This window comes from Neofelis nebulosa, chromosome 6 (genome assembly GCF_028018385.1).
Source record: "Neofelis nebulosa isolate mNeoNeb1 chromosome 6, mNeoNeb1.pri, whole genome shotgun sequence".
Taxonomy (NCBI): Eukaryota; Metazoa; Chordata; class Mammalia; order Carnivora; family Felidae; genus Neofelis; species Neofelis nebulosa.
In genome coordinates, this window is record NC_080787.1 from 84,163,477 (window position 1) to 84,190,507 (window position 27,031).

Consider the following 27,031-nt stretch of genomic DNA (forward strand, 5'->3'; position numbering starts at 1 on the left):
AAGGTGCACATTCAAAGGAAAGGAAATAATGGCTGTTGCCCACTTGGGGCAGGATGGTGTTTAAATGCTTCCCTTCTGCAACACACAATAGCTTTTTAATTCTATTTCCAACTATGATGGTCATTCCTGCCACAAGTGCAAACATCAGGGTCGAAGGTGCAAGTGGCCATCAGTTCTAAATGACCATGTTTTAAGTTTGTTTGTTTGTTTGTTTGTTTATTTATTTATTTATTTATTTATTTTTAGAGGTGGGGGAGAGGCAGAGAGAGAGGGAGAGAGAATCCCAAGCAGGCTCCATGCTGTCACAGTGAATCCCGACATGGGGTTTGATCTCAAGAACCATGAGATCATGACCTAAGCTGAAATCAAGAGTTGGAGGCTTAACCGACTGAGACATCCAGGCGCCCCTTAATGACCAGGTTTTCTTAACCAAATTTTGAGACAAAGATTCACCTGCTTTTTCTAGAATGGATTAAATAACTTCATGTCTTCATGCAAATAACTATATTTTACCTTTCACACCTAAAATGTTACAACTGTGTTGTTTTCAGAACAGCACACATTTGCTAACCCCATTATATGCTCCCTGGAATCCCTTCCTCCTTGACTCAGTAGGGTGCCCAGGGAGCAGAATTTAGTAACCTTGAATTTCAGTTTTCCCATCTGGTGGATGGGGCAAGGCCATGTACTTCCTGAAGCTCAGATCTCAGCAGCACGGCGCTCTTCAGACATCATGAGAACGTATTATTTATGGCCTGACAGCTTAGCCAGAACACGTGAGGCCAGCGTCGCTCATGGTCATCTGGCCTGCCCTCCATTCAATATCTTGCTTTCTGTTTATATCAAAATCCAAGATTCAAAATGATCAGATATACTTTTCTAGTTGTAATGTATTTACTCCCTTAACCACAATTCTAAACTCCCTGTCTTGCTAATCATTGTTTCTTGGTGTTGGTTTAATGCCCCTTTCTCTTGGCTGACTTTCATTTAGCTTTTTCTTTTAAATTAAACCTATTATTTTGAGATCCTTGTAGATTCACATGCCCTTGTAGGAAACAATACCCTTCACCCACCCTCCCTCCAGTGGTGACATTTTGCATAGCTACCCACAACATCAAAACCAGGAAATTGCATTTAATGCCTATTATCTACTCTCACAGGCACTGGGGATCTGAGGAGTCACTTTAGCAGTATCACATGTTTTAGATTTCTAATCATATTAATCAGGTAGCGGGTAAAGGTCCAAACTAGAGGAAGTCACATGGCTTCTCTGGGAGAAAAGATTTCCTAAGGCCTCCAGCCCTGTGATCTGTAACAGGGTTCAGGGGCAGAGAAAGCCAGCCTACAATGCATAATGATATGTCTTTATTTCATCAACAGAAATGGTGTCGAGACAAAATTCAGTTAACACTAGCAATTCAACTGAGTGAAATTTTTTTTTTGCACAATAGTGTATTTACAATGAGTAAATGAAGTTTCAATTCATTAGTTCATAGCAATGCTTTTTTTTCCCCAAAAAAGGTAAAAATTCTTAGTTACAGAGAATAAGCATCAACAGCCATTTCATTTTTACAGTAAAAACCACAACAAAAACCACAATCACTTAGAAAAAAAAAGACAAGCCTAAGAACTAGTACAATAAAATGATGCATTGAATTAAGTTACATTAATCGCATAGAATCTGTGTAAAAAGTATGTAGAAAAACACCTGATGTAACCTGTTACAGTCGTTGAGCAGTTATGAGAGGTACAGAGGGTTATACAGGTAGATATGTGTGAAACTGTCCGTATTGTTCGACCTGGGGAGGAAGAGAAGAAGGGCTGTGGCCCCTTGCATACACTGAGAAGACCCTGTTTTGAATATGGCCTCTGGAGTTTGTAAGGCATATATTAGAGGTGCACTTGTATCAGACTGGTTCTGGAACAAATTCTCCCAGGCCCTTTTGGCCTCACAAGCAAAGGTGGTGCTTGCCTTGAACGGCTGTGTCTAACCAGAGCCCAAAGTTCCCAAGTGCATTTGGAAGGTTCCTGTTCACTCACTAGAAGTGGCGGGTCTCTTGTGTCAGTGTGAATGACGGCATCCCAGCATTCACACGCACCCAATGCATCGTTAGGACCAGGTGGAGGTCACCCCTCTGCTTGCAGACATGTTTTGGTAGGAGACTTAGCATCATTGGTAGGAAAAACCCTCTTTGTCCAAGTCCCTTCCCTCTTTCCTCATCTACGTGTCCGTTAACCCCCCAGGAACACTTGGCACTGAATGGATGGTCTTGGTGCACTTCTGCTTCTAAGGAGGGCCACTGTTTTATCTGAGGTCAGTAAACTGGAATGAAGTGAAAGTCAGAGTTGTTTAGCCATTGCTTGATAGCGAGACGCATGCACCATGTCACAACATCAAACCAAAGCTACAAAGTGGGGCCTCTGCAACCAAGGGGTATTCTTCACAGAACGGCAGCGTCATTTTCATATTATGATTAAAATGCGTGGATATTCACTGGATATAAATATCACCTCCCAGGGTGGAGTGTAGGAAAATACTATACACTTCCTTTTCTTCGCAAGAAATGTGTTTGCACCGTCAGTTGAATAATTTATCCTCAATTTGCCACAATATGTCCTTTCTATGTACAAATACTATCTGCACACACTATTTGTGCACAAATATATTCTATTCTACAGCATCAGTCCTTGATGCTTGGGTCAGGAGATGGCTCGGGCGGTACGGGAAACATACAGCTTGAACACAGATTGCCTCTATGCACACAGACTTCCTGCACAAAAACCAACTCCACATAGGGCACGGCACTGTGGACTGACTCGCCAAAAACTGTACCTACAACAAGATCCTCAATTTTGGGAAGAGATACTAACTCATGATAGAGTGAACAGTTTTATTCTTTAAAAAAAAAAAAAAAAAAAATTCTGTCCCTCAGTCTATTTACAGTAATTTGAGGACAAAACTTGATTCTTGCTCCCTTCCAGGTCTGCGACTCCTTCAAGACTGTAAGCGGTAGGGGAGCAGATTGAAGTCATTTTTATTAAGCAGCTGCTAGTTTAAATGGGGTGTAATGTAGAGGTCCAGCTAAGTGGGGTCTGAAAGCGCTTCTCAGGCCTTACTCGCTCTGAGAGGGTTCTGCTACCACAGGGTGTGGAGCGGCCCATAGGGACGGGACTTTGCAGTTTCTTAAAAGGTGTATACTTTATACACCTTTGTTTCTTCTTTAATGGCAATCATAAAATATTAAAAGAGAAAGTGTAGGTATAGATCTTTTTTTTCTTAGAAGATTTTATTTTTAAGTAATCTCTACACCCAACATGGGGCTTAAACTTACAACCCCGAGATCAAGAGTCGCATGCTTTACTGACTGAGCCAGCCAGGCGCTCCTAGACCTCTTGATAATAGCTTTGAACTTCACATTGTGCCCACTCGATGTCTGGTGGTTCTCTCATGCAAGTCCTAGAGCTGGTCCCTGGCCTCCTTTTTAAGGAGAAGTGGCAGCTGGCATTCTAATCACTAGCCTTTTTTTTTTTTTTACTTCCTCAGGAAAGCAATACAAGGATTAAATCCAAAGTCATAGTGCATCTTAAAAGCAGCATACTTTTAGAAAGACAGTTAATAAATTACTTGTACAATATACAAAATAATGTTTTATACTGCAGCATCACCTCTGACGCCTGAGTCATTGGTAGGGAACCCGGAATAGAAATAGCAGGATGGCCTAGTAAGTTTGACAGCTCTTTTGTTTTGTTTTCGCAACTGTTTTGTTCCAGAATCAGTATGTAATGAAGTTTGATTTTATTCAAGGCACCCCCAGATAACGCAGAGAAACAAACACATACAGCAAAGCACTCACCTGCCCAAAGCCTGACCAACCTGAATGAAGTGAGGTTGTCTGGACACACAAGTAGAACAAAGGTGGATCCAAGGGGAGGACTAGATCCAGGCGGATGTTAACCAGCCACAGGGCCACCTCCACCGTCCCTGCCCCAACGGCTCACGGCTACGTTTTTGGAGACCCAACTCGGCTGTGGCAGGGATCCTCCTAAGCAGGCCATGGCTGCAGGGTCCTTTATTTTTGTAAGGAAGGACCCTTAAAAGCACAATTAAATGCCACCATGCTGTGCAAACACTGTTCTTTGCTATTAACTTGCTTTTCTTTTTCATAAAAGACATGGGCCTCACTAAGGGATCCCAGGGAAAGGAGACAGGCTGGTTCTTAAAACTCCACTTGAGGCAATTTGGATTCTGGTCCCCAACTAGTCCTCCCTTTGAATCAACCCAGAAACAATTTGGATGAACACATGGTTCGGGGTAGTAAAAGACAAGACGAGTCACATAGACAATTACACAAAGCCAGTCACTGTTTATGGTACATAGTGAACAAAATCATAACAACCTGTTAAAAATCTCTAAGAAATGGAAAGACAGTTTTCCAAGCAGTGTCTTTAACCAGTCCCATTGTAGGGGTTTGATTGGGGAAGGGGGAGAAAAGCGAGGCGGGGGTGGGTGGAAGGAGGATGTGGGCTGAGTTAGGGTGGAGGGAAATAAGGAGACCCCTCCCCACCTGGAAATGGCCGTGGCACAGGTGTGTGTGTGCGGACCAAACAACAGACAGCGGGGAGACTGATGGAATGTGGTCAAGACTACCAGTTGCACATGAGTTGTCGCCAGGGTAAGTCATGCCAGCGAGCTTGTTTGGACCTGGTTATGATACTAGCAGAAAACATTCTTTTTTCAAAAGAAGAGGAGGTCACTTAAAAAAGGCAACACGAGAGTTAAACAATACTGTTGGCTGACTCCTCCACCATTAACACCTGTGGATGTATATCACCTGTGATGTATCACATGATTCACATTGAATTTAAATTCCAGCTGTCACCAGTTTTCCACAAAGGCAAACCCCACGGTGAAGCACAGAACTGTTCCACTAGGCCAAGAAATTCCAACAACCATAATAAAAATGGCAGCTCCAACGCTGAGCTTTACCAAAATCTGACTCAGACTAGCACACACGTACACACGCACATGAGAAAAAACAAAAACCCAGAGGCAGGTTTTAAAAGCGGAACTATTTTGAAAGAAAAGCCTTTTTTTTTTTTTATCCTACCGCATGAACCAACAAATTTCTGGCATTCATACATATTTAAACATTTAGCGCTAATATTTGTACAGAAAAGTTAATAATACTAAAACATATGTTACTATGATTTCACTTTTTGCCTACGTCATATACTAATTTCCCCTTTTACATGCAGCTTTAATATTGTCCAAACAATGGCACAAATAAAGAAACAAAGTCAACCATCTAGTCCCCACTGCCCACCACCCCATCCCCACATCAAACCTTTCAGGACTCTACCTGCAGCCAGGCTGGAGGGCCGACCGGAGGGAGGGAGCGGATTCCTCCTCCTCTTAGGCTGGCGGCAGGGTCTTGGGCACATCTTCCTGTAAACGTGGCCAGGGGCCAGCACGCCCCCAGAGCCAAGGGAAGCTGCTCTCTGTGGGTTGCAAGCCAACCAGTTTTGCAGCAAGAGAAGAAAATTATCATCAGGTGAGGGTAGGTGTGTGTGTGGTGGGGGAAGGGGATAGGGAGGGCTCCTTGGCCATACTGTATCCAAAGCCTCAGAATGAAATCTGCCTTTGGACAAGAGACGAGCAGAAAAACCTCAGAATTCAACTCAAAGCATTTGGAGAAGGGAGGGAGAAAGAAATGCTTTTGTCTGTATTAGGGACGGACCCCAGGCTTACATGTGCCCTGCTCTCTCCTACTCTGGGTGAACTGCCTTAACCCAGGATGCCTGGCGCTGTGATTCAAACCCACTCAGGTGAGATGTCCTGGGAGCTGGGGCCTGGGCAAGGGAGTGGGGTGGCTGATCAGACAAATCCTTCCAAGAAATTCCTCCTGCACTGCACTTTCACGGGCAGGCAGGGGCCTGAGGATGGGTTGAAATGAATGAGACTTACCCCCTGGGTGAGAAAATAGTTCTAACTTGATTTTTAGGAGCCAATGCCTGCTGAGTTCTGGTACAAAATCATGGGTTCCTGCTGTTTGGATGCACTTTTGAGTGGACGTGCAAACTCTCCCCACTTAGGAGTCTGAACATCCAGCATCAACTCTGAACTCTCTGCATTTAAACTTTGCTTCTGGGAAAGGTGGGGAGGAGGTGAAATATAAAAATATTCAAGCAGATTATTGTCTACACATCCTAGGATGAATTCATTATTTGGCAAGATTATTTTTCCTACATAATTATCACCTGAGTGCTTTTTAATTAGCTAAAATGTCTTACTTTTAAACTAAAAGCAAAGAATATACAGTATACTTGAGCTATACCGAAGTAACAACTTCATTTAAGAAAATAGGTTTGACCCAAAACTCAGTGCAAGTGGCAAAGTTGACCATGACTGTACAGTATCTGCAAGAAAAACAAAAACAAAAAAACAACCCACAACACTCAGATGACACCATCTGACGGTGCCCAAAGCAAACCAAACAAACAAAAAAAGGGTCTGAAATAAAACCTCAAAAGAAGTTTCCAACATTGAATTCTGTTCCATAAATAAGTACAAATTGAAATTGAACTGTGAAGCAAGAAAAATGACCATGTTAACAGTTACCAAACTAGTTCTAGCATCAGAGACAAAAGAAGAGGAATGTTGGAACCTGTTTATAAATGAGAACTGAAGTTTTCCAGTTTTAGGATGAGAAAATTGAGGCATGCAGGACTTTTGCATATGGATATATATATATCTTATATATATATTATATATAATATGTACAGTCTAGCTATAAAACTTTGATGTGTATAGAAGCTGTCTTCAATGAAAAAAATTGAACATTCAGAAGAAATTCCTGAGATAGGGTTTGTGACATGGGCCACTGAGAAAAAAAATCCGTGGTTGGGTCCTAGAGGTGTTCTAGTCTATCCCTGTTGAGACTGAAATTAACCCACAGACAGGCAGCGTCAGCACCGCCCGTCTTTCCTCGCCTGAGCAAGGGGTAGCACCATTGTGAAGGGAACTGTATATCACTCCCGCTTGAAGAGAGGAGGGAATACTCAGAAACAGTATTGCTGCTAAGAACGCTGTAGTGTGCACCAAATTCCTTCTCGGTTCTTCCAGACAACAGATGAGCAGCACCACAGGCTGACCGGAGAACACCTGGGTGGGAGAGGCGTGAGAACTGGGAGGCAGGCCGCGTCACTAGGTGTAATCTTTCCTGGGCTGTTCGTCGGTCGTACACTTATCAGTCATTTCCTGGCAGAAATCCACGGTCACCGTCTGGCTCCTGGATTCAAGAGGAGGCCCTCTCTCCGAGAAGGTTCCGGGGTCAGCGCCTTCCGGCCTCCTCCCGGAAGTACAGTTTTCCGAGGTGTTGCCGGGCACCCAGGGGGGCCCGGGGGGAGCCGCTCCCGGCTCCAGGCAGCAGGGGGCGCTTTCCCCCACCGCGCACTGGGAGGCGGCCAGGTTCTGCTCCACGCTCAAGGGCGCAGGGTTAATACTGGAGGCTGCGGGGAGGCCCACGGGTCTGAGGACGGGGCAGTACCGGTGCAGGGCCTGGATCTGCTCGGGGCTCTGGATGTCGCGGCACACTTCCTGGGAAAGGCAGGAGAAGTTGTCCAGCAGCTCCCCCATGCAGGCTTTCAGCTGGTTCCTCTCTGACAACAGCTTCTCTTTCTCACACACCTGGACAGCAGAGAGAAGAGAGGGGGCCTGATCAAGCCTGAACGGAAGGACAGAAGCCCTGGTTTCTGGGGGTTTTCCAACTTTTATTTTTGCATTTGGCATTTCAGTGTAACTCGTGAATGGCTAGGCCAGGACCTAGGCACCTACAAAATGTATATTTAAGGAGCCCGGGCTCAAGTGTCCTGTCGGAGCACCCTATCCAGATGTCCAGATGTGCTAGAAAGCCTCACACCTTCCCTGTGGCAGCTCTTCATCCCTCTCTGGGGTCTGTCCAAGTGGCCAGCAAAATCACCACCAACCAGAAAACTACAGGGAGTCAAGGTTCTGGTTTCCTGGATTTGGGGGTTTTTAGAGAATCATTTGGAAAACCCTCAGCCCCAAACTTTGGAGTTAAAAAAAATCTCCCCCAAATGTGTTAGGTTTGCCATTTCTGAAGGTCAGAAATGGGCTAATTCCAACTTTATGACATTTTGGAAGAAGGCAAAGCTATGGAGACGGTAAAAAGGCCAGTGGTTGCCAGGGGTTGGGGGAAGGAGAAGGATGAACAGGTGAAGCACAGAGGATTTTTAGGGCAGTGAATTTACTCAATGATATAGTCATGGTGGATACATTTGTCCCAATCTATAGAATATACAACACCAAGAATGAGTCCTGATATAAATTATGGACTTGGGTGATTATGATGTGTCAAAATAGGTTCCTCAATTGTAACAAATGCACTACTCTGGTGGGAGATGTTGATAAGGGGGGCTGGTGGTGATGAGTGTATAGGGGCAGGGGGCAGGAGCATTCAGTTGTGCTGTGAACCAAAAACTTCTCTAAAAAGGAAAGTCTCATAAAAAAAACTGATGAAAAATCAACGAAAATCAACAACGAAAATCAACCATTGGCAATTTCATACGGTTCTATCAAACAACAGGCCTTCTGGCCTTTGCAGCATACAGACTGAACACAACAGATCCTCTTTAGTACAGGTGGGGACTGTGACATGGGAAGGGCAGACAGAGGCGTGGTGACTGAGCCCTAGCAGACTAGCCCATGGTTCTGAGATGCTGTCCTCAAAGAAAATCCCACACAAGCTCTTGTGTTACTAAAATTCATCATCACATCAGAGAGATGAATTTCGCCACCAGAGGGGAGACTGGTTAAAGTTTCACCCGAACTACCTGCGTGAGGAGAGAAGATGCAAAGGTTTCAGGAGGCACACACAGTGAAAGAGATGAGGAAACTGGACATCACCACCAGATGGGAGAGAAAATGGAAGGCGGGGGAGGGGGGGGAATGAGACAGAGAGAGAAAGCAGGGGAGAGAAGCAAACATACAACACGGGGGCTCTGACATGGGAGCTGTACGTGCTGTAGCATGAATGCAATCTGGCAGGCAGCGTGGGCATGTGTATAGGAGACAGAGATTTACACGGGGAAAGGGCACCTGCTAAAATATTTATAAATTTATCAAGAAAACATGTTTTAAAAATGAAAAATAAACAGATGTACCAGTGCAAGTTGAGAGAAATACATTATGCAAGTTTGCAAAAGCTGAGTGGTGTGCCGGAGGCAGCATGGCGGTGGGGAGTGGGTGTGTGTGTGTGCGGGAGATTGGCAGGGCAGACTGGCCTGCCCCTGCCTGCCAGTGCCGTTCCTGCCGCCCAGACTAGGTGAGCAGGCACGACCCCACAGTTAGAGGGTGCCGGATAGGAAACAGAACATCCAGGAGGTCTCTTCGTGGAAAATATCTTACATTTGTGGCTGTGCAACCCGGACAGCCAGGAAGACCTGGAGGTCTGCAAAGTGGGAGGCAACACCACCCAGCCTCAGGAGGACCATCTCAGTCTCAATCCTGCAACATCATACTGGCCAAGCCACCAACCCTCTACTCATCTGCAAAATGTTCTGGGCCACTTTTAAGGGGAAGAAAATGAAATGCTGCTGTGACCGTGTTTTGGCTCTTCGCAGGAAAGGCGGTATAAATCAAGGCCCTGGTTACAAGCGTGAAGCTCTAAGTCACAGATATACAGTGATGAGCACAGGAAACTCTCATGCGGCAGCAAAATGTAGCATATTATTTAAGAAGTTGCCAAAAAAGTGGGAGGAGAAGTAGGAGGTGCCCTCTCCATTTTTCAACTGAACAGTATTAAGCAAAGTGTTTTGGTATCTGCCTGGTGTGTGGCTTAGACTTTATTGTTTGTTCGGTATTATACAAGTACATGGAACGACAGAACTCTAATTACAAAAATCAGGTGTTTCTCAAACATGGGTGATGAGACTCATTCTACGCAGGGCTGAATGATCATGGACATATGCCCAATGTCCTGATAGGTTGTACTGAGCAGGCTCAGCCTTGCCTGGGTCCCTCCCTAAGCCCAGTAGGCTTTCAGAAGACCCATATTCACCACCAACAATGTCTTGCCCCCTTATGTGGCCTAAATACAAATTTTTGTTGTTAAAGCAACATTAAAGAAAAGTTTGAAAGAAAGAAGGAATTCATAATTCCACAATCTGGTCACAATTTCAAAGAAATTTCAGGGCAATAGACATTTCCTGAAGGCTTCACCGGGTCTGCACTGGAGACTGAGAGGTGATCCAGTCACTGTCCTTGTTGTGAGGAACCTACCACCTAGGGTGGGGGGCTGGGGAGACAGACACACATAGACGACACAAGACTGCGGTGATAAGCATGAAGCCAGAGGTCAGATCAGGGCTCCAGGGGTGAGGGCCCAGCCTCAGCTGGGACTCAGGGAAGGGGTTTCCTAGACAGGTGGCAGTAATGTGAGTCTCAAAGGATGAAGGATGAAATTACAGAAGAAAATGGTCGAGAAACGTCAAAGGTAGAGGGGAGACAGCAGAGGCACACAGAAGTACGAACATAGATGGCAGGAAGTGCGAAGAGCTTGATTTTATTAGGGGTCAAGTTCAAGGATAGGAGTGGAAGATGATGCTGGAGGTAGCTACAGACTGAACCTTGGAAAACACCAATGTCTTGCTAAGAAGCTTGAGCTTTATTTTGTAGGTGACTTAACCACTGCACATGAGTAAATTTCCCCTGCTTGGTGGGAGTTAATTTATTTTTTATTTTATTTTATTATTTTTTTAAAGTTTATTTATTTATTTGAGGGGCACCTGGCTGGCTCAGTCGGTTAAGTGTCTGACTTTGGCTCAGGTCATGATCTCATGGTTTGCAAATTCAAGCCCCACGTCAGGCTCTGGGCTGACAACTCAGAACCTGGAGCCTGCTTCAGATTCTGTGTCTCCCTCTATCCCCACCCCTCCCCCACTCATGCTCTGTCTCGCTCTCAAAAATAAATAAAACATTAAAAAAATTTTATTTGAGAGAAAGAGAATGTGCACAATAGTGGGGGAGGGGCAGAGAGACAGGTAGAGAGAGAATCCCACGTAGGTTCCACATGGTCAGCGTGGAGCCTGATGAGGGGCTTGAATTCATGAACTGTGAGACAATGACCTCAGCCAAAATCAAGAGTCCGATGCTTAACTGACTAAGCCACCCAGGCGCCCTGGGCGTTAATTTAAAAAAGAGAGAAAAAATACTCTGAAGTCCTTGATAACAGGTCAACGTTTATTTATGCTTTTCAAATGTCTTATCTTGTTCTGAGGTTCTCATTGGGACAGTGGCTTACCATGAGACAGAGGATTACTGTGTATATAGTCTGAGGATCCACACTTAGATCATAACCACATGATGTGGTCTCTCTCTTCCTTAGCTTGACACAGGCACAGTACCTAAGATGTTTCCAGTATTTGGCCAGCTGAAAGGTCCAGCTAAATGAGGTTGCACTGGTTGCCTTCAAAGCTACAGTAAGGAGCCAGAGGCCACCTGGAGTTACCTCCTGAAGCTTAAGCTTGCTTACAAAGGAGAAGGGGGCACAGAGCTCCCAGTGAGCGGAGCCTGGGAGATGGGAGCTTGTTCCCTGAGATAAAATAGTCTCAGGCACAGGGAAGAGGTGCCAGCCACTTGGAGGCAGAATCACAAAATCAAGGACCCTGGGACTGCGAGGGGCTTCAGGAGATCATGTGGTGTCCTGTCTGGATTCTACACTCTTCTGTGCGAGGCAGGAGAAAGCAGTGGTGTCTAGATTTGGAATCAGATAACTGGGTTTGCGTTCAAGTTCTGCCACATAGTGGAGAGTGAGCACACTTCTCTGCGCCCCTCTCCTCCTCTGTAACTGGAGATAAAATAGCACCTAAGTCATTGGGTTGATGTGAAGACTAAATGTGATCATTTACAAAAATAGTTGAGAATAACACCTGGCCCACACATGCATGCAATAAATGTTAGTGACCAGTCCATGCTGAATGGAAAAAAAGAAAGGACTACCTCTATGTGTATGGCTGAAGGACATAAAATACTGAAACATGATTATAGCTCTGCACAGACACACACAACTGCAGATAGAAAGCTATTCTTTTTTGTTGAGAAACTTGCTTAAAAATAAACCCAAACTTCCCCAAATTGTGATCCTTCTCTCCACTTCTCCAGCCTTCACTTCTGCAATTCTGCATCAGTCCTGGTCACTCCAGGTTGCTGATAGCAGCGAACGGGTCAACTCACCAATTTGCGGATTTCACATTCTAAATTCTGAATACAGTCCAGTTTCCTCTTGCGGCAGCGCTGGGCCGCGATGCGGTTCTTGCTGCGCCGTCGGACGTCATGAATGAACTCTAACTGTTCTGAGGTTAGCTTGTGCATCTTAATCATCATCTGGAAATCATTCCTTGGAAGATCTGTGATTTGATCTACAGGAAAGGGAAGTTTGACCTGAAACCGAGAACAGCAGAATATGATTATGGTAACTGTATTTTAGTTTGAATTCCAGCTGGCGGAACATCAAAAAAATGGTCAAACCTCCTTTTTAAGAGGACCAAATAGTATGGAAACTACTCAAAGTAAGCAGTGATTAATTCTTTCTTGTTTCAAATATAAGATGTAATATTTGGAGTCAAACAGCACGTGAACACACAAATTATAATGTGGTTATTGTTCCTGAGGTTCTTGAAACAAACAGCACGAAAGATACTGGAAAATGTGTACTTTTTCACTGCTACAGCAATTTTACGAAAGACTCTACAGTTAGTTGAAACCTACTTCCATTGAGCCTCAGCTCAATAAAATAACAATTTACAGACAGAGATCATTGAAGGAATTATCTAAAACATTTGAACGAGGACAGCATCACACACGTCAAAGATGCTGGGAAGATGAAACAACCAGTGTGGTTTTTCAGTTACGACAGCATAAGGAGGTACAGCGAGGGAACTCAGATGGGCTCCACCCTGGTGGACTAGAGTTCAAACCTGGGCTTTAGTCTTTCTACCAGCCATGAGACCTCAGGCTAGTTACCTTACTTCTCTGAGTCTCAATTTCCTCATTTTAAAGTGGGGCATGCTTTTGAGCTGCCCAAGGCTATACCAATTTGGGCCCTTTGGCCCTTTTCCAAAAATTTAATGGTCATTCCATCTCACATTCTCTTTCACAGCATGTTGACCTTCCTCTATCAAGAGGCGGGATGCGTGTTCCTGCCTCTTGATCACCACAATGCAGCCAGAGTAACAGTGTGTGGCTTGAGGCTAGGTCATAAAAGGAGCTGCGGCTTCCTCCTAGGCTTCTTAGACTGCTTTCTCCGGAGGAAACCAGCTGCCATGCCTAAAAGACTCTCAAGCCACCCTGTGGAGGGCCCAGGCCCATGTGGAGAAGAATGGAGGTCTCCAGCCAACAACCAGCATTGCCTTGTCGGTCACGTGGGTGAACCACCCAGGATGTGATTTCTCTAGGCCCACGGGAACCTTCAGATATGGAAGCCCCGGCCACAGACTTCAGCCTCATGAGGTATCCCAAATTAGAAGTGCTCAGATGGGCCACTCCTGAGTTCCTGACCCACGAAAACGGTGAGAGAAGCTAAATGATTTAAGCCAAGGAGTCTGGGGGTGATTTGTTACGCAGATAACTGATGCAGATACTGTCGGTAGCAAGATTTCAACTTCTAAACTCTTGACAAACAAAGGCAAATAAGCATTATACAAGGAGAGGACATGAGTCTCTGGAGGAATGGATCTGTGTCCTCCTTATATTCGGTTAAATGCACAGGCTTGAATCTTCCAGCAGCTTATCACTACCCTCTCCAAGATTCTTACTGATGGTGCAGGGATGTTAGGGTTCATTTCTGGTCCTGTTTCAGAAAAGGAAGGTTGCATGTTGCTTGACCAAGAGACCAAGTATCTCCTCCGGCTCAGATTTCACTTAATTCTTGTTCACGTTAGCGTCTGCTTTAGGTGGACCAGCAGATGGCGCTATAAACCTAAACTTTCTACAAAGGGCCAGCCCTGCGCTGTCCAGTGCAAACAAGAGATGTGATTTTTCCATTTCCAGTAGCCACATTAAAGGAAGTAAAAAGAAACATCAGAAATTAATTTTAATAGTATATTGAATTAAGCCCAATAGGCCCAAAATATATTCAACATGTAATTAATATAAACATAATTGAGAGATTTCACTTTTTTGGCACTAAATTTTCAAAACTGGAGGCATATTTTGCACTTAACACAATTCAGAACTCGGCACATCTCTAGGGCTTGATAGCCACGTGTGGCATGTGGCTACTGTGCTGGACGGCACAGCTCTAGAAGGTGGAACAGTCTCGAGTGAACTTGAGTCACCAGAAAAACAGGAGGGTCAGGGTTTAATTGATCAAAGTAGTTTAGGTCGAAGAAACCAACCCCTCGTTAATATTCAGGAGCTGCAGTGTTATATCTGTGTTGTTCAGGGAAGTGAGACAGAGATCCTTGATTCTGAGCTCAGGCCTTTTCTTTGATTGCATCAGATGCCGGAAGATGAGTCTAGATGTTGGCATTTATGGCTAGTTAATCCCCATGCACAAAGGCGGTCACACTACATGACTTTTCTGTGGCTGGATACAACTGCTTTGTCAGGCTGCTTCAGAACCCTGAGCCTGCCGGATGTGGCATTTGCTGAGGGCTCCCGATGGGGTCCTGATTCAACTTTCGCATGGTGAACTCTGTGTCCCATGACACCTGTAAAATTTGGGCCCAAGAAAGCAAAATCGCAACAGCTCACATTACACCACTTTCAGCCCAGCCCTGCTCTGACTGCGGAAAGGCAGGCAGCCAGGGAAAGGGCTTTGTCCATGGGTTGTGTTTGCACAGGGCTTATCATGATATGAAGAATGTTTGATTTCCTTTTATATCCTTTGGATAACAAACAGACACTCCAATCCTGGACAGTGCCTGACTCACACCGGGGTCTGCCTGGTGGGGACACGGATGTTTCCACACCAGGCAGAAGCCTTGTTTGCACAGCAGAGGCTGCCACGCTTCGGGGCCTCGTGGAGTCTCCCCCTCTGCTGACACCAAAGCCGGTCCGCTTCTGCTCTAAATCCTATTTACTTACTTATTTCCAGAAAGAATACGTACCTACAGCTCAGGCCACAGGGAACGTCAAAGGCCTTCTAGACTAAGAGCTACTGTATTTAAAATCATCCAGACAACAAATGTAAAACACCAGGGAAACGGGACAGAGGTTGACAGGAAAAGGGAAAATCAACAATGCTCGTTTCAAAGTCCTTGAAGCAAAAGGTCCTATAGTTTCAGCGGAGCTGTTGCAACTCCGGCTGCTTTTTAAAGAGGTCAAAGGAAAAGAAAATAGCGATAGACCTTCTTCCATGTGGAAAAACAAAAAACAAACAAACAAAAAACCAAAACCCAAACCCAACCACTCTTGTTTCTTTTTAAAAGGCTCTGTTACCCCTCAAGCAAGGGAGATCTTGCGCTGTCTCCCAAGAGGTAGGTCCCCAAGCATTTTGGGAGGGCGCAGTGGTAACTTTGCCACTGATATTTGTTACTTTCGGAGTAGGAAGTAAGTTCCAAGCCAACGGGCATCTTCCCTGGGGATAAAGAGCAGCCACATCCCCTTACGGAGTTGGGAGAATATATTCCACTCTCAAGCATGCATGCACCAAACACTCCCTGAGTAGGGCTCAAAAGTCAGCTAGTACCACATGGGCTTCGAAGGTTCAGACACTTCGAGAGGGCGGAGGCCCTTCTCCCTTTCTTCTGGCAAATTCTTATGACCCAAATAGGCCCGATAGGGCTTAACATCTTATTTACTGTCCCTCCACACACTTATTCTTCCAGGGTTTTATTTTACTTCTCAGCAACAGTTTCATTGTCATTCACTGGACCCTCTGAAACAGTGCACAACACCCACCCTAACAAGAGGAAATGTCCTGCCAGCTCCCACCGCCACTTGTCTGAATGCTCGCTGGCCTGCACTTATTTTCAGCCTATTGCACACACAGGAGGCTAAGCATATCAGACATCTGAGGCTAAGCAGGCTGCACAGAAGGGGAGGGGCCCATGGGACTCTGGGTACTGATTTCTCATAGGTGCTGCCCATCCCCACCTCCTACCCGCACTGTGGTTCTCAGGAGAGACTCTGAAAGTCAGGGGCGGTCACTGAGTCAGCGAACCAAGGGCCCAACGGGGCAGCACGGGCCCGTGCTACGGCTTGCATCAGTCTGCTTCTGCTGATTTGCTACTCAGTCCTCTCTGCCCTCTGGAGCACAAGCAGAGGGACAGGACGGAGGACTTCCCAGCCCAACCCCTGCACTGGACTGCTAAGCAGTGACCAGAGTGCAGTCAGACCTTCTGGGGCTCCAGTTCTCGAGATGTCAGTGAAATGGCGTGCTGCAGTGTGCTGAGGGACCTCTGGCCCCAGGGGCCGGCAAATGTGGGAAAAAGCTATGACATCTAGATGGTAAATAAAACCTAAATCCTCCTCCTCCAGGGCCTGAGCAGGGGAGCTGTGGGCCCTGCGGTCCCAGCGCCTCCTCTCGCCCAACAGAAATCAACTGCTCCTCTTTTCTTTGTACCAACAACCACCCCATTCTGTGGCCCAAACCACCATCCCCTTGCTCCCAGTTAAACAAAAATACCATTAAAAATTACATAAGAAATATAACTTCTTGCAGAAAATTCAAATATGGGACAAAAGAGGAGAAAAGAAATCCCACCTGCAAACAGTGACTGTCTTGCTCCCGGGGACTGCCCTGTGATCTCTGTTTTCCCTGCATCTTTATTACACGGTTGCAGGCGGACCACAACCACCTCATCTCACCATGCCTCTCAGCACATTTCCCTGGCCTGGAGCTGCTGGGTGCTCATGGGAGCTAGTGGAGAGGCATGACAGAGATGCAAAGGTTGTAGGAAAAGCTGAAAACAAGCATTTCCTCTAGAGATCCCAGCCACAGCTGGTTTGTGAATCTTTTTTCCTATCTCCTTTCTTGGTTTTACTGCCAGATGTTGGAAATACAAGCTGCAGGAGTCGGATAATACTAACAGTACCCCGAGGCTCAAAGCCTTTAACACCTACGCTCTTACAAGACCCTCAGATCTCTGTACACCGTCAGGGGAGGAGGCAAGATGCCCATTGGGCTGATGATTCAGTGCTCTTGGCAGGGGGACAACCAGATCCATGCTAGGCAGACGCCAGTGACAGAATCTCCCCTCTCGGCTAAGAAATGTTTCCTGAACAATTGTCCTTCCACCCTCTATTCTCATGGTCCAGTTTCCAGAACAAACGCAGGACACCTGGGATTTAGTTGTACTGCAATTAATTAGCTGTGTGACCTCAGGCGAGCCTTTCATTCTCTCTGTCCTAAAGTTCTTTGAGGAGCTGTGAGTGACAGGAAGATAATACATGCCCTACTTAGCTTATAGGATTGCTATGAAGAATCAAATTGGATAATACACGGAGAAAGTGCTTTGAAAAGTCTGAGTTGCCTGACAAATATGAGGTATTATTAATTCTGTTTACCAGCCCTATCTTACTTTGTCACATGGTTTCTTCTTCCAGACATAGAGTATGCTGTGCAATTACAGATGCTAGGAACGTCTTTCTAGACAACACAAAAACATCATTTTAATTAGAGATACAGCTGACTTCTATGCTGCCTAGCAAGGTTTTCTTTTAATTAAGCAGACCAATCACAGGCATTTAAAAAAAAGATGCCTGAATCAATGAACCACAAGAATGACTGTAAAAATTTTACATACAACATACGTCTGGAAGTTGGCATGTGGGTGGAAATGTCAGTGTCAGATACAGGTCTTCCATTCTACTACGTGTCACACACGATTTTTCCCTGCCCCGCAAACTGCATGAAAACAAACGTACACACATTCAACTCTCACACACTTTTATCCCTCTTGATATGAAACATGTTGATAAAGCAAGTCCAACCAATAAAAACTTTTGGCTACGCAAATAAATTGCCTTTCCAGTGCTTCCTTACCAAAACTTACAAGTAAGCAGACATGTGTGTGGTATAAACCCATCTCACGCAGAAGGCTACTACCTGGAAAATGCTTGTGGCTTTTCCATAATTTTCAAATTTTAAAAATGAACCTGTGAACCAAAACAAGATACCATTTCACATCCACTAGAAGGGCTATAATAAAGAAGATGGACAATAACCAAGTGCTGCTGAAAGTGTGGAGAAATAGGAGCCTTCATACACTATTGGCGGAAATGTAAAATAGTGCATTTACGTTGAAAGACAGTCTGGTAGTTCCTCAAAAGGTTAAACATGTAGTTATTGTATGATTTAGCAATTCTGCTAGGTACATAATGAAGAGAAGTGAAAATATATGTCTGCAAAAAACTTGTACACCAATGCTCACAGTAGCATTATTGATAATGGCTGAAAAGTGGAAACAATCCCAAATGTCCAACGTCGATCAATAGATCAACAAAGTGTGGTGTATCCCCAGAGTAGATTATTATTCAGCAATAAAAACGAACAAAGCCCTGATACATGATGTACCTATTGGTACGTCAATGGCAAGAATGAACCTCGAAAACGTTGTGTTCAGTGAAAGAAGTCAGACACAAAAGGCCACATAGTGTAAGATCCCATTGTTATATTCAGAAGAGGCAAATCTACAGAGATGGAAGGCAGATTAGTGGTTGCCTGGGGTTAAAGGGAGGAAATGAGGAGTGTCTGCTAATGGGTATAGTGTTTCTTTTTGGGGTGATGAAAATGTCCTGGAATTACAGCGATGATGGTCACAAGCCTTTGTGAATCATTAAAAATCCCTGAATTGTTCATTTTAACAGGGTAGATTTGATGGTGTGTGACTTGTAGCTCAATTAAAATAATGGCCTGGTGTGAGATATACATAAATACAATTTAAACATTATAGAAATACATAGAAATAAAACGTTCCTTATACTCCTCCCCAACTTTGCCTCCTAGTTTTATCTTGTTCTCTACACTGCCTTTTTGTTTTGAGAGAGAGCAAGACCATAAGCATAGAAGGGGGAAAGGGAGGGGGTGAGACAGAATCCCAAGCAGGCTCCCTGCGGGGCTCCATCTCACCACCAGGAAATCATGACCTGGGCAGAAATCAAGAGTCAGATGCTTAACCGACTGAACCACCCAGGTGCCCCTATACTGCCTTTTTAATACTATGTAGATTCATGAAGCAAACTAGGACCTTGTTATACATATTGTTTGGTTACATTTTTAAATATGACCTGTTCATTTTTTCATCATAGGAAATAAAAAAAATTCCCAAACTGACTTTTTAATATAGCACACCCAAAAGTCATAAAGAAAAAGATTGAGAACTTGATTACGTGAAACTCAAAATTTTCTATACACAAAAAGAATTGCCATAAAAATAGAAAGAAAGAGTAGGAGAAAATATGGGAAGCATGTCTAATAAAAGGTTAATATTCCTGTATTAGGGATTAGGGATCCTATAAATTGGTTTAACGACGAACACCATGAGAGAAAAATGGGCAAATGTGTGAACCGGCAAGTCACAGGAAGGGAAATATAAATGGCACATACCCAGAAGAGAAGAGGTCAACCTCATTAGCGATCATTTTTTGCCAATCGGATCGGCAAAAATGAAAAGGACCGGTCACAGCCAGTACTGGCAAGAACAGGGGGAAAAGGATATTCATAAATTGCTGAAAGATATGTGAATTGCTACAACCTTCTGGGGAAGTAGTTAGGTAGTATTTCACAAATAAAGCACAACCTTTAACCACTTATGGGATTCTAACCGACAAAAATAAAAGCACCACTACTAAATATGTTCACAAAAATGTTTATTGCGGCAATGTTTATAAGAAGGGAAAAAACTGGAAACAACTGAAACACTGGACTGTCTGTTGGTAGCTGACAGCTGAATAAATTGTGATTTATGGGGCCCATGGATATTAAAGAAGTATGTTTTAACCCTATGTGATTGACGTAGAGGCGCATACATAGTAGATAGCTCTGTGAGAAAAGCAAATTGCTGAGTAATTATACAGTAAATGCCATTAAAATAAAACCCCTAGAGACAGGAATATGTGTTTGTATCCTGTTATAGGCACAGAGAAAGCCTGTTAAATTTGGTATGTTAGGGCCTGGGCATGCTGTGTTTGATTATTTCAAAAAAGAAAGTAATTTTAAAAGATGGTGGTTGAGAAAGGACAATGTTGTGCTAATTTGAGCTTTCTTCAAAGCTGGAGACAGAAAGGATGAGAGAAGTCTGTGTCGATGAGACGGCATAACTAGAACACCCTACAGGTTATAAGGAGTGCTAATACTTTTCTTCTGATCTAGAACACCCTACAGGTTATAAGGAGTGCTAATACTTTTCTTCTGATCTAGAACACCCTACAGGTTATAAGGAGTGCTAATACTTTTCTTCTGATCTAGAACACCCTACAGGTTATAAGGAGTGCTAATACTTTTCTTCTGATCTAGAACACCCTACAGGTTATAAGGAGTGCTAATACTTTTCTTCTGATCTAGAACACCCTACAGGTTATAAGGAGTGCTAATACTTTTCTTCTGATCTATCATTTTTGGCTCCCTGCAGAGGTGAAGGAAGAGAGGCTGGGAAGGAGCCTGGCCCGTCAGACTGAAGCACTGGACAGGTGGCTGGCCGGAGGTGAGAACTCTTTGTTTGGTTTCTGACTGAGGTGCCTCCTTGGGGCTCAACTAGAAGGGAAGTCACCTGGACATCTCACCAGAGCAGATCAGGGCAAAATCAGACCAATAGATGTTGGCCTCTTCTGGATCAGTTCAGTTCAGGAAAACGAGTTACAATTCACATTGCGTATGACAGATTTACCTTCAATGTTATTACTGGGGAACACACTTCCACTGGGGTCAAAGTAACTCCTGGAAGCTAGTTATTAACTCAAAGAGACGCAGTCCTGCTGAGTCCCTGAGACCTAATCTCTATTCTAGGAAAACCAAAATGTCAAATTGGGAAAAACTTTAGCTGTACTCTAACAACCCTATCTAAAATGCCCTTCTGAGAGGGACTAGATGTGATTCCTGAAATGGCAGTTTTGGTAAAGGTTTCTTCTTTCAGTGTTTAGAAATGCAAATAATCTATTATTATTTTTTGGACAAGTAAAAATAAAAATGTTTTTAAGGCGGTGGTATTTTTCTTTTTTTAAAATAAAGTTTATTTAATTTGAGAGAGAGGATAGAGCATGAACGGGGGTGAGGCAGAGAGAGAAGGGGAGAGAGAGAATCCTAAGCAGGCTCCACACTGTCAGGGCACAGATCCACGCAGGGCTTGATCTCTTGAACCATGAGATCATGACCTGAGCTGAGATCAAGAATCAGACACTTAACCAACTGAGCCACCCAAGCGCCCCTAGCGGTGGTATTTTTCAAGGCGACACTAATCCTGTTCATGATATTTTATAGGTTGAATGAATCATCCTTTTGATTGATTCATTTAGAGCTGCGAAGTTCTAAAGGCAGACAAGTGATGTGGCCCAAACACCCAGGAAAAATACATGTGCTCTTGTTGGTGGCATTTGATTTGAAGAAGTGACTTTAAACTCTCTTTTGGGACATGAGAGAGACAAAAGGAGATTATCAGAAACTGACAGTTCCTAGAACATATGCAAATGTCAGGACAACATAACCCTTTTAGCTTCAAGGTGGGGCTCCCCTTAAGGGAGCATCAAAGACAAAGACATTTGTCCTTTTCTCGAGACACCAATCCTTGGCAAGATACATCATTCTGCTGATGAACTGGACCCAGTGACCAGGCTTCTGCAGCAGGGGCATTTATGAACAATGTCAGGGGAAAAAAGAAAACCTCACCTCGGTTATGATCAGAGAAAGAAATGAGTGAGGGAAGAGAGAGCATAAGGTTTCCCTGTTTTCACAAGAACTCAGTCCTCTCAGGTCAGGGGCACAGGCACAATCCTCCACCCCAAACCTGAGGGGATAGGTGCATTCAGACAAGAAGAGTTCCCATCTACAGTTCCTTTCTAATTTTTAGCAAAATTAAATCCTTTCAGTATGTTTCTGTCTTTCTCCATTTTTCCCAGGCAGTAACAGAAGAGCAGGGACCAGGCTAGCTAGCAGGACGAGGAAGTGACCACAGGGCATCTCTGCAGTTGGCACAGGGAGCTTTGGGATCTATTTTCAAAACATGCCCTAACTAAAACCTCATGTGCTCCTTGCCAACCTCGCAGAGGCTGAATAAGCCGCACGTGGCTCTGTGAAAAGGCCCCTCACCCCGTGTGGCATTTCTGCTGTCTGGTTGGGTTAACATCCCTGCTCTACTAGGGGCTCATATCCAGGGAGCGCAGACGCGAACCGAGGGCACTGGCCTAATGAGGACCATGCTTCATTTCCTCCTGTGGCTTTCAGATAAGCAACTCTGAAGAGGGACTTCTCACTGGGTTTGCTCACGCTGCTGCTCCCGAGGCAGGTCTGAGACCTGGGTGGCAGTCTCAGGTTGGTTCCTTGTCAATCAGCCAGACAGTGCTAGATCATGACACGGGCTCCCTCAGACCTTTGCAGGGGCCTCTCAGGTTACGGCGGGAAAGGGGAACGTACGGGGTGTCTATCCTTTTCTCTCCTTAGCCACGTGAGTCTTGCCTACGATGTGGCTGGTGTTGTGATGTGGCTCCATCCTCCAGCATTGGTAAGACAGATGGAGCCTTGGGAATTTTTATCTATAAAGCACTCTGCTTTCCGGGTGGGCAGAGACTGGTCCTCAACTCCACTACTCCTCAATAAGACTTCTTGTCATTTGTGGGGAGTTTGGGAAAGGGTATGTTACTCAGTTATGTGTGACCGACTAGGGTGCTTCTGCGGTGACCCTGGGACCAGGATGGATGGTGAGCTGTCCGCTGCTCACCAGTGGACAAGGGATGGTCCCAAGGTCTCCTGTTGACAAGGAAAACTTAAAGGGTGCCGGGAGAGCACCTGTTACTGAGGGTCTGTCTAGTGTCAATCAGTCAGTTTTGAAAGCGATTCTGTATTTTCTTTCACACTGATGGGGTGCAGGACGAAGATGAGGCTGAGGACTATGGTATCCTTTCAAAGCAGATGGAGAAGGAGAAAGGGAGGTAGAAGGGGGAGATCTGAATATCTCAAGCTTTCATGCATTATACTTAACATTTTTTTTTTTTTCTGAGCAGCTTGCCTCTGTTTGTTGAGTACTGAGATCTACATCAAATTTCAAGTGCCTTCTAGGACAAAAGTGGTTAATTTGGAATGACTCTGAAGCATCCTGCCTCTGTGGATGGGGGAGGCAGTCCCTTTACTGGGACCTTTAATCTGGGAGTGGTGGGGCAGCAGGTAGAGTCCAGGTAAAGGACCGCAAGAGTGGACCACATGCTTGAATTTATGCGGGTTCCCTACCTCCTGGCCCCTGTCCTGCACAGGACACGACTCACTGTCTGCTTCCGAGAACGATCCGGATTCGTCGCTGGAGTTGGTTCCATAAGACTGCTCACATTTAATTTGGGGTCGGACTTGGTTGTACATTCCATCTCCCATCAGGCCTGGTTCCTGATGTTCTGTGGCAAGGAATCTGGCTCCCTGGGAACAGGGCGAGGAGGAGAACTCACAGAGAGGGAGGCTGCAGGGTGAGCCCCCACTCCCGTCCTCTGCGTAGGAATAGGAAGAGCACGAGCTGGAGGTCCTGGTCCTGGTCTCCAAGGGGGGCGAGCGAGGGCAGACTTTGATTGGCACCGGGCAGCTAGTGTTGGGCCGTATCCTTCCTGGCAAATGGTCAGCCATCAGCCCACCGTGGGAGTAGGCCTGTGAGCTGGGGAGGGACTGGCCAGCCCCCACCCACAGACCCTTTGGCACCGGCTCAGAGAGGTCTTTGTCCAAACTGCTTACCCCAGAATATGAATGCACCGCAGTGCTCACTTGGTCACAAGCGCTCGAGGAGAAGATCACACTTCTCCGGTCCAGCTCTCCTTCCTGTTTACAGAGAGCCTCCAACCCAGGCCCCTTGAGGGGCGACCCCATGGTGAAGTTGGACACGTCCTTCTGGCCCAGGTGGGGCTGTCCGTAACTCCCTGGGAAAGGGGTGTAGTCAGTTTTAAGGTCACCCTGAGTGATCCCCTTGTCAAAAGGGCATGCTGAACTCCTGGCAAAGTGCTGCTGAGAGGTACCAGGCAGGCCAGACAACTCCACACTTTTTGTTATGAACAGAGACCTTAAGCAGGAGGGGGAGGACACACTCCCGGATCTCTCCAGGCAGGTGGCCCCGGCAGGGGGGGCGGGGGCGGGGGCAGGGCTGGGCTGTTTCCGGTCCATTTCCACGTCCCCCGCTCTGTCCTTGATGTCAGGCTCATCTCCGGACAGGCAGAGCGCGATGCTCTCTTCCTCGTTCTCTTCACTGGGCGGCTCACTTTTAATCTGCCCCATGGCAAGCCCCGGCTTGAGGCTGTTGCCAGAGTTATCTTCACTGAATGTGCTTGCAAAACCTGAGGTACTGTGTGATGATGCATTATAGACATTCTTGGTACATGCAAGCTGGTATTTCTTGTATCTGGGGTACTGCCTTAACGCGTCCTTCTCGGAGTTCTCCTTGCTGTCGGGCGGCACATCGGACTCGGGCAGCAAAGCTTCTTCCTTTTCTGCTACTGGGATGGCAGCAGCCTCAAAGCTGATGGGGTCTGGAAGCATCTGGTCCCTGGGGCAAGCCACCTTGGCCGTGTCCGAGTCCATCGTCTCCTCCTCTTCCTCCTCCTCCTCCCCCGCGGAGTTCTCACGGTCCTCGTGCGCGCGGGGGCACGCAGCGTCCTTTCGGCACACGAACAGGCCATCCTCGCTGTTCAGGAGCTGGGTCTGCAGGAAGCTGAAGCAGGAGTCCTCCAGGTTATGCATGCGCAGGAACTCGGCGCAGCGGATGACCTCGCGGATGTTTTCTCTGCTGAGTAATAGCTTGGCGGTGTAGGCAAACTGTAACAGCGGCCCGAAGCCCCTGGCCGTGACCTGCAAAACAAACAGGGAAATTGCCGACGTTACCATCAGCACCGCTATTGTCCCGAATCCCTCAACTGAAGCAAGATAACCAGACAGTGCTAATGTCCCAGAATAAAGACTGCAAAGGAGCAGTTAATCTCGTACTGGGTCAGCAATGATTCTGCTTCCAATAATTAGTGCCTGTCTCGTGCACGCCTGGGCTCCACTTCATCACCTGGCACACAGAATTGAAAATCACCAGGGTCAAGTGGCTAAACAAGATGACAAGGGGTTCAGTGTTTACGCTAATGAAATATCCTGGCAAAAATGCACGGTAACAATGGGAAGCCTATTAATTTCCCTCCCTGTCAGTGCTGTGGAGAGCCATTCTACATAAGGAGTGCTGTGACACTTGCTGATCACTTGAGCCAAAGAGAGCAACAGACTTTCCTTGTCAACTGCAAAACTGGCAATATGGCCTGTTAAAAACCGAAAGTCTACAGGGGGTGAAGAACAGTGTTCCCTCACTTAAAAAGTTACAAAGTGGCATTAAAGCAATTTCTGTCTTTCTCATTCATCACGGTTTCTGGCTGGGACTTTTCAGTCATCATGTCATACCTGATCTTGCAATGATACCAGAGATAATGACAATCTGAAGTGGTGTTCTCAACAAGAACTCAACTCCTGGCCCATAAAGAATGGGGGTTACAGAGCTAAACAAATCAGCTGTCATTTAAATGGTTGAAGTTTGCTGAGTGGCCCAGGACACGGGCTATTCCTTTCCTAATCATAAGCAGCCGCTTTGCCATGCAGCTGTCTTCTTTCCCGACAAATCTTCAGAGGCTCAGCCTACTGTCAGGTGCTCCTCATTTCTTTACATTGTATAGATTGAAAATGTGCTATTTACGCACAGTTTTGCATATGCACACACACCCATCACAGAGATTGACTTCAGCAATTAGAAACGCATGGCCTAAGGCAAACTGTTTTTTCAGATGGAAGTGGGTCAAACTCGCTGGTGTTCAGGGAAGGCTTTCTCACCCTACATGAGAAACCTACATGCATCTTCTAGGTTCCTGCAAGTGCTGCTGACCCCATAGCAAGGAGAGGCAGGTCTACAGATCATGTGTACAAGTCAAATGGACGCAGTAATCATGGGGTCCTTGCTGGAAGCTGTAGTAACAGTGATTGAAAGATGTCTGCTAAGGGAATAAGTGCAGAGCAAGTTGAATTGGCAAGTTCTGTAGCTGACTTCCTCGTGTACTGAACTCACTGCAGCACACAGAGCCAAAACTCTGGTGAGGACTCAATCCCTTGTTCAATATTCAACTTGGACATCAGCTTCTCTGGGAGCAATCTCCAACGTCTTAGAACAAGTGATATGAGCCTCTCAGCCCCATTGCCAGAGTGAGGAGATGTCCTGGGTTGTCCAGGGCAGCACTGATTTTTATATGCTGCATTCTTTCCAGTAAGGGAAATTTCTTAGATATATAACTGAATGGGATTTAATTTTTTTATTAAAAATTTTTTTTAATATTTATTTTTAAGAGAGAAAGGGAGACAGAATGCGAGGAGGAGACAGGCAGAGAGAGGGAGGAAGACACAGAATCTGAAGCAGACTTCAGGCTCCAGCTGTCAGCACAGAGACTGACGTGGGGCTCCAACTCACGAATCCTGAGATTATGACCTGAGCCAAAGTTGGATGCTTAACAAACTGAGCCACCCAGGCACCCCGAGGACTTAATTATTAATAGTTTTGAAGGACCTGAAATAAAATTCCAGATTAAAAAAAAATCTGTCAGATAATGAGTCCCAAGATATTTGGTGAATACACACACACACACACACACACACACACACACCAACAACAACAACAACAACAACAAAACATGACCGCTAGACCCACATTATAGTTCCACAAGGACAATCATTGCCATCTCACTTTTATTATACTTTATTGGGTCTGTTTCTACCATAAGACAGCAAGCTCCTTCAGATCAGGGATTGCTTCATTTCTCTTAATAACTCTGCATCTAATTAGGGTGTCTAACATAGTAAACACCTGGTAAAAC

At 45.4% G+C, this 27,031-nt stretch overlaps 1 protein-coding gene across 7 annotated transcripts in view; it reads right to left on the reverse strand.

Moving 5' to 3' along the window:
- Positions 1-1,348: 1,348 nt before the first annotated feature.
- Positions 1,349-27,031, reverse strand: part of BACH2 (BTB domain and CNC homolog 2) — a 358,132-nt gene continuing 332,449 nt past the window's right edge. For all 7 annotated transcript variants that reach the window (XM_058734718.1, XM_058734716.1, XM_058734717.1 and 4 more), the window contains 3 exons: positions 23,400-24,989; positions 12,254-12,460; positions 1,349-7,687 (listed from right to left, as the gene is read on the reverse strand). In XM_058734718.1, the coding sequence (XP_058590701.1) occupies positions 7,205-7,687; positions 12,254-12,460; positions 23,400-24,989 (2,280 nt within the window). In that variant the 3' untranslated portion in view covers positions 1,349-7,204. The remainder of the gene's footprint in view (positions 7,688-12,253; positions 12,461-23,399; positions 24,990-27,031) is intronic.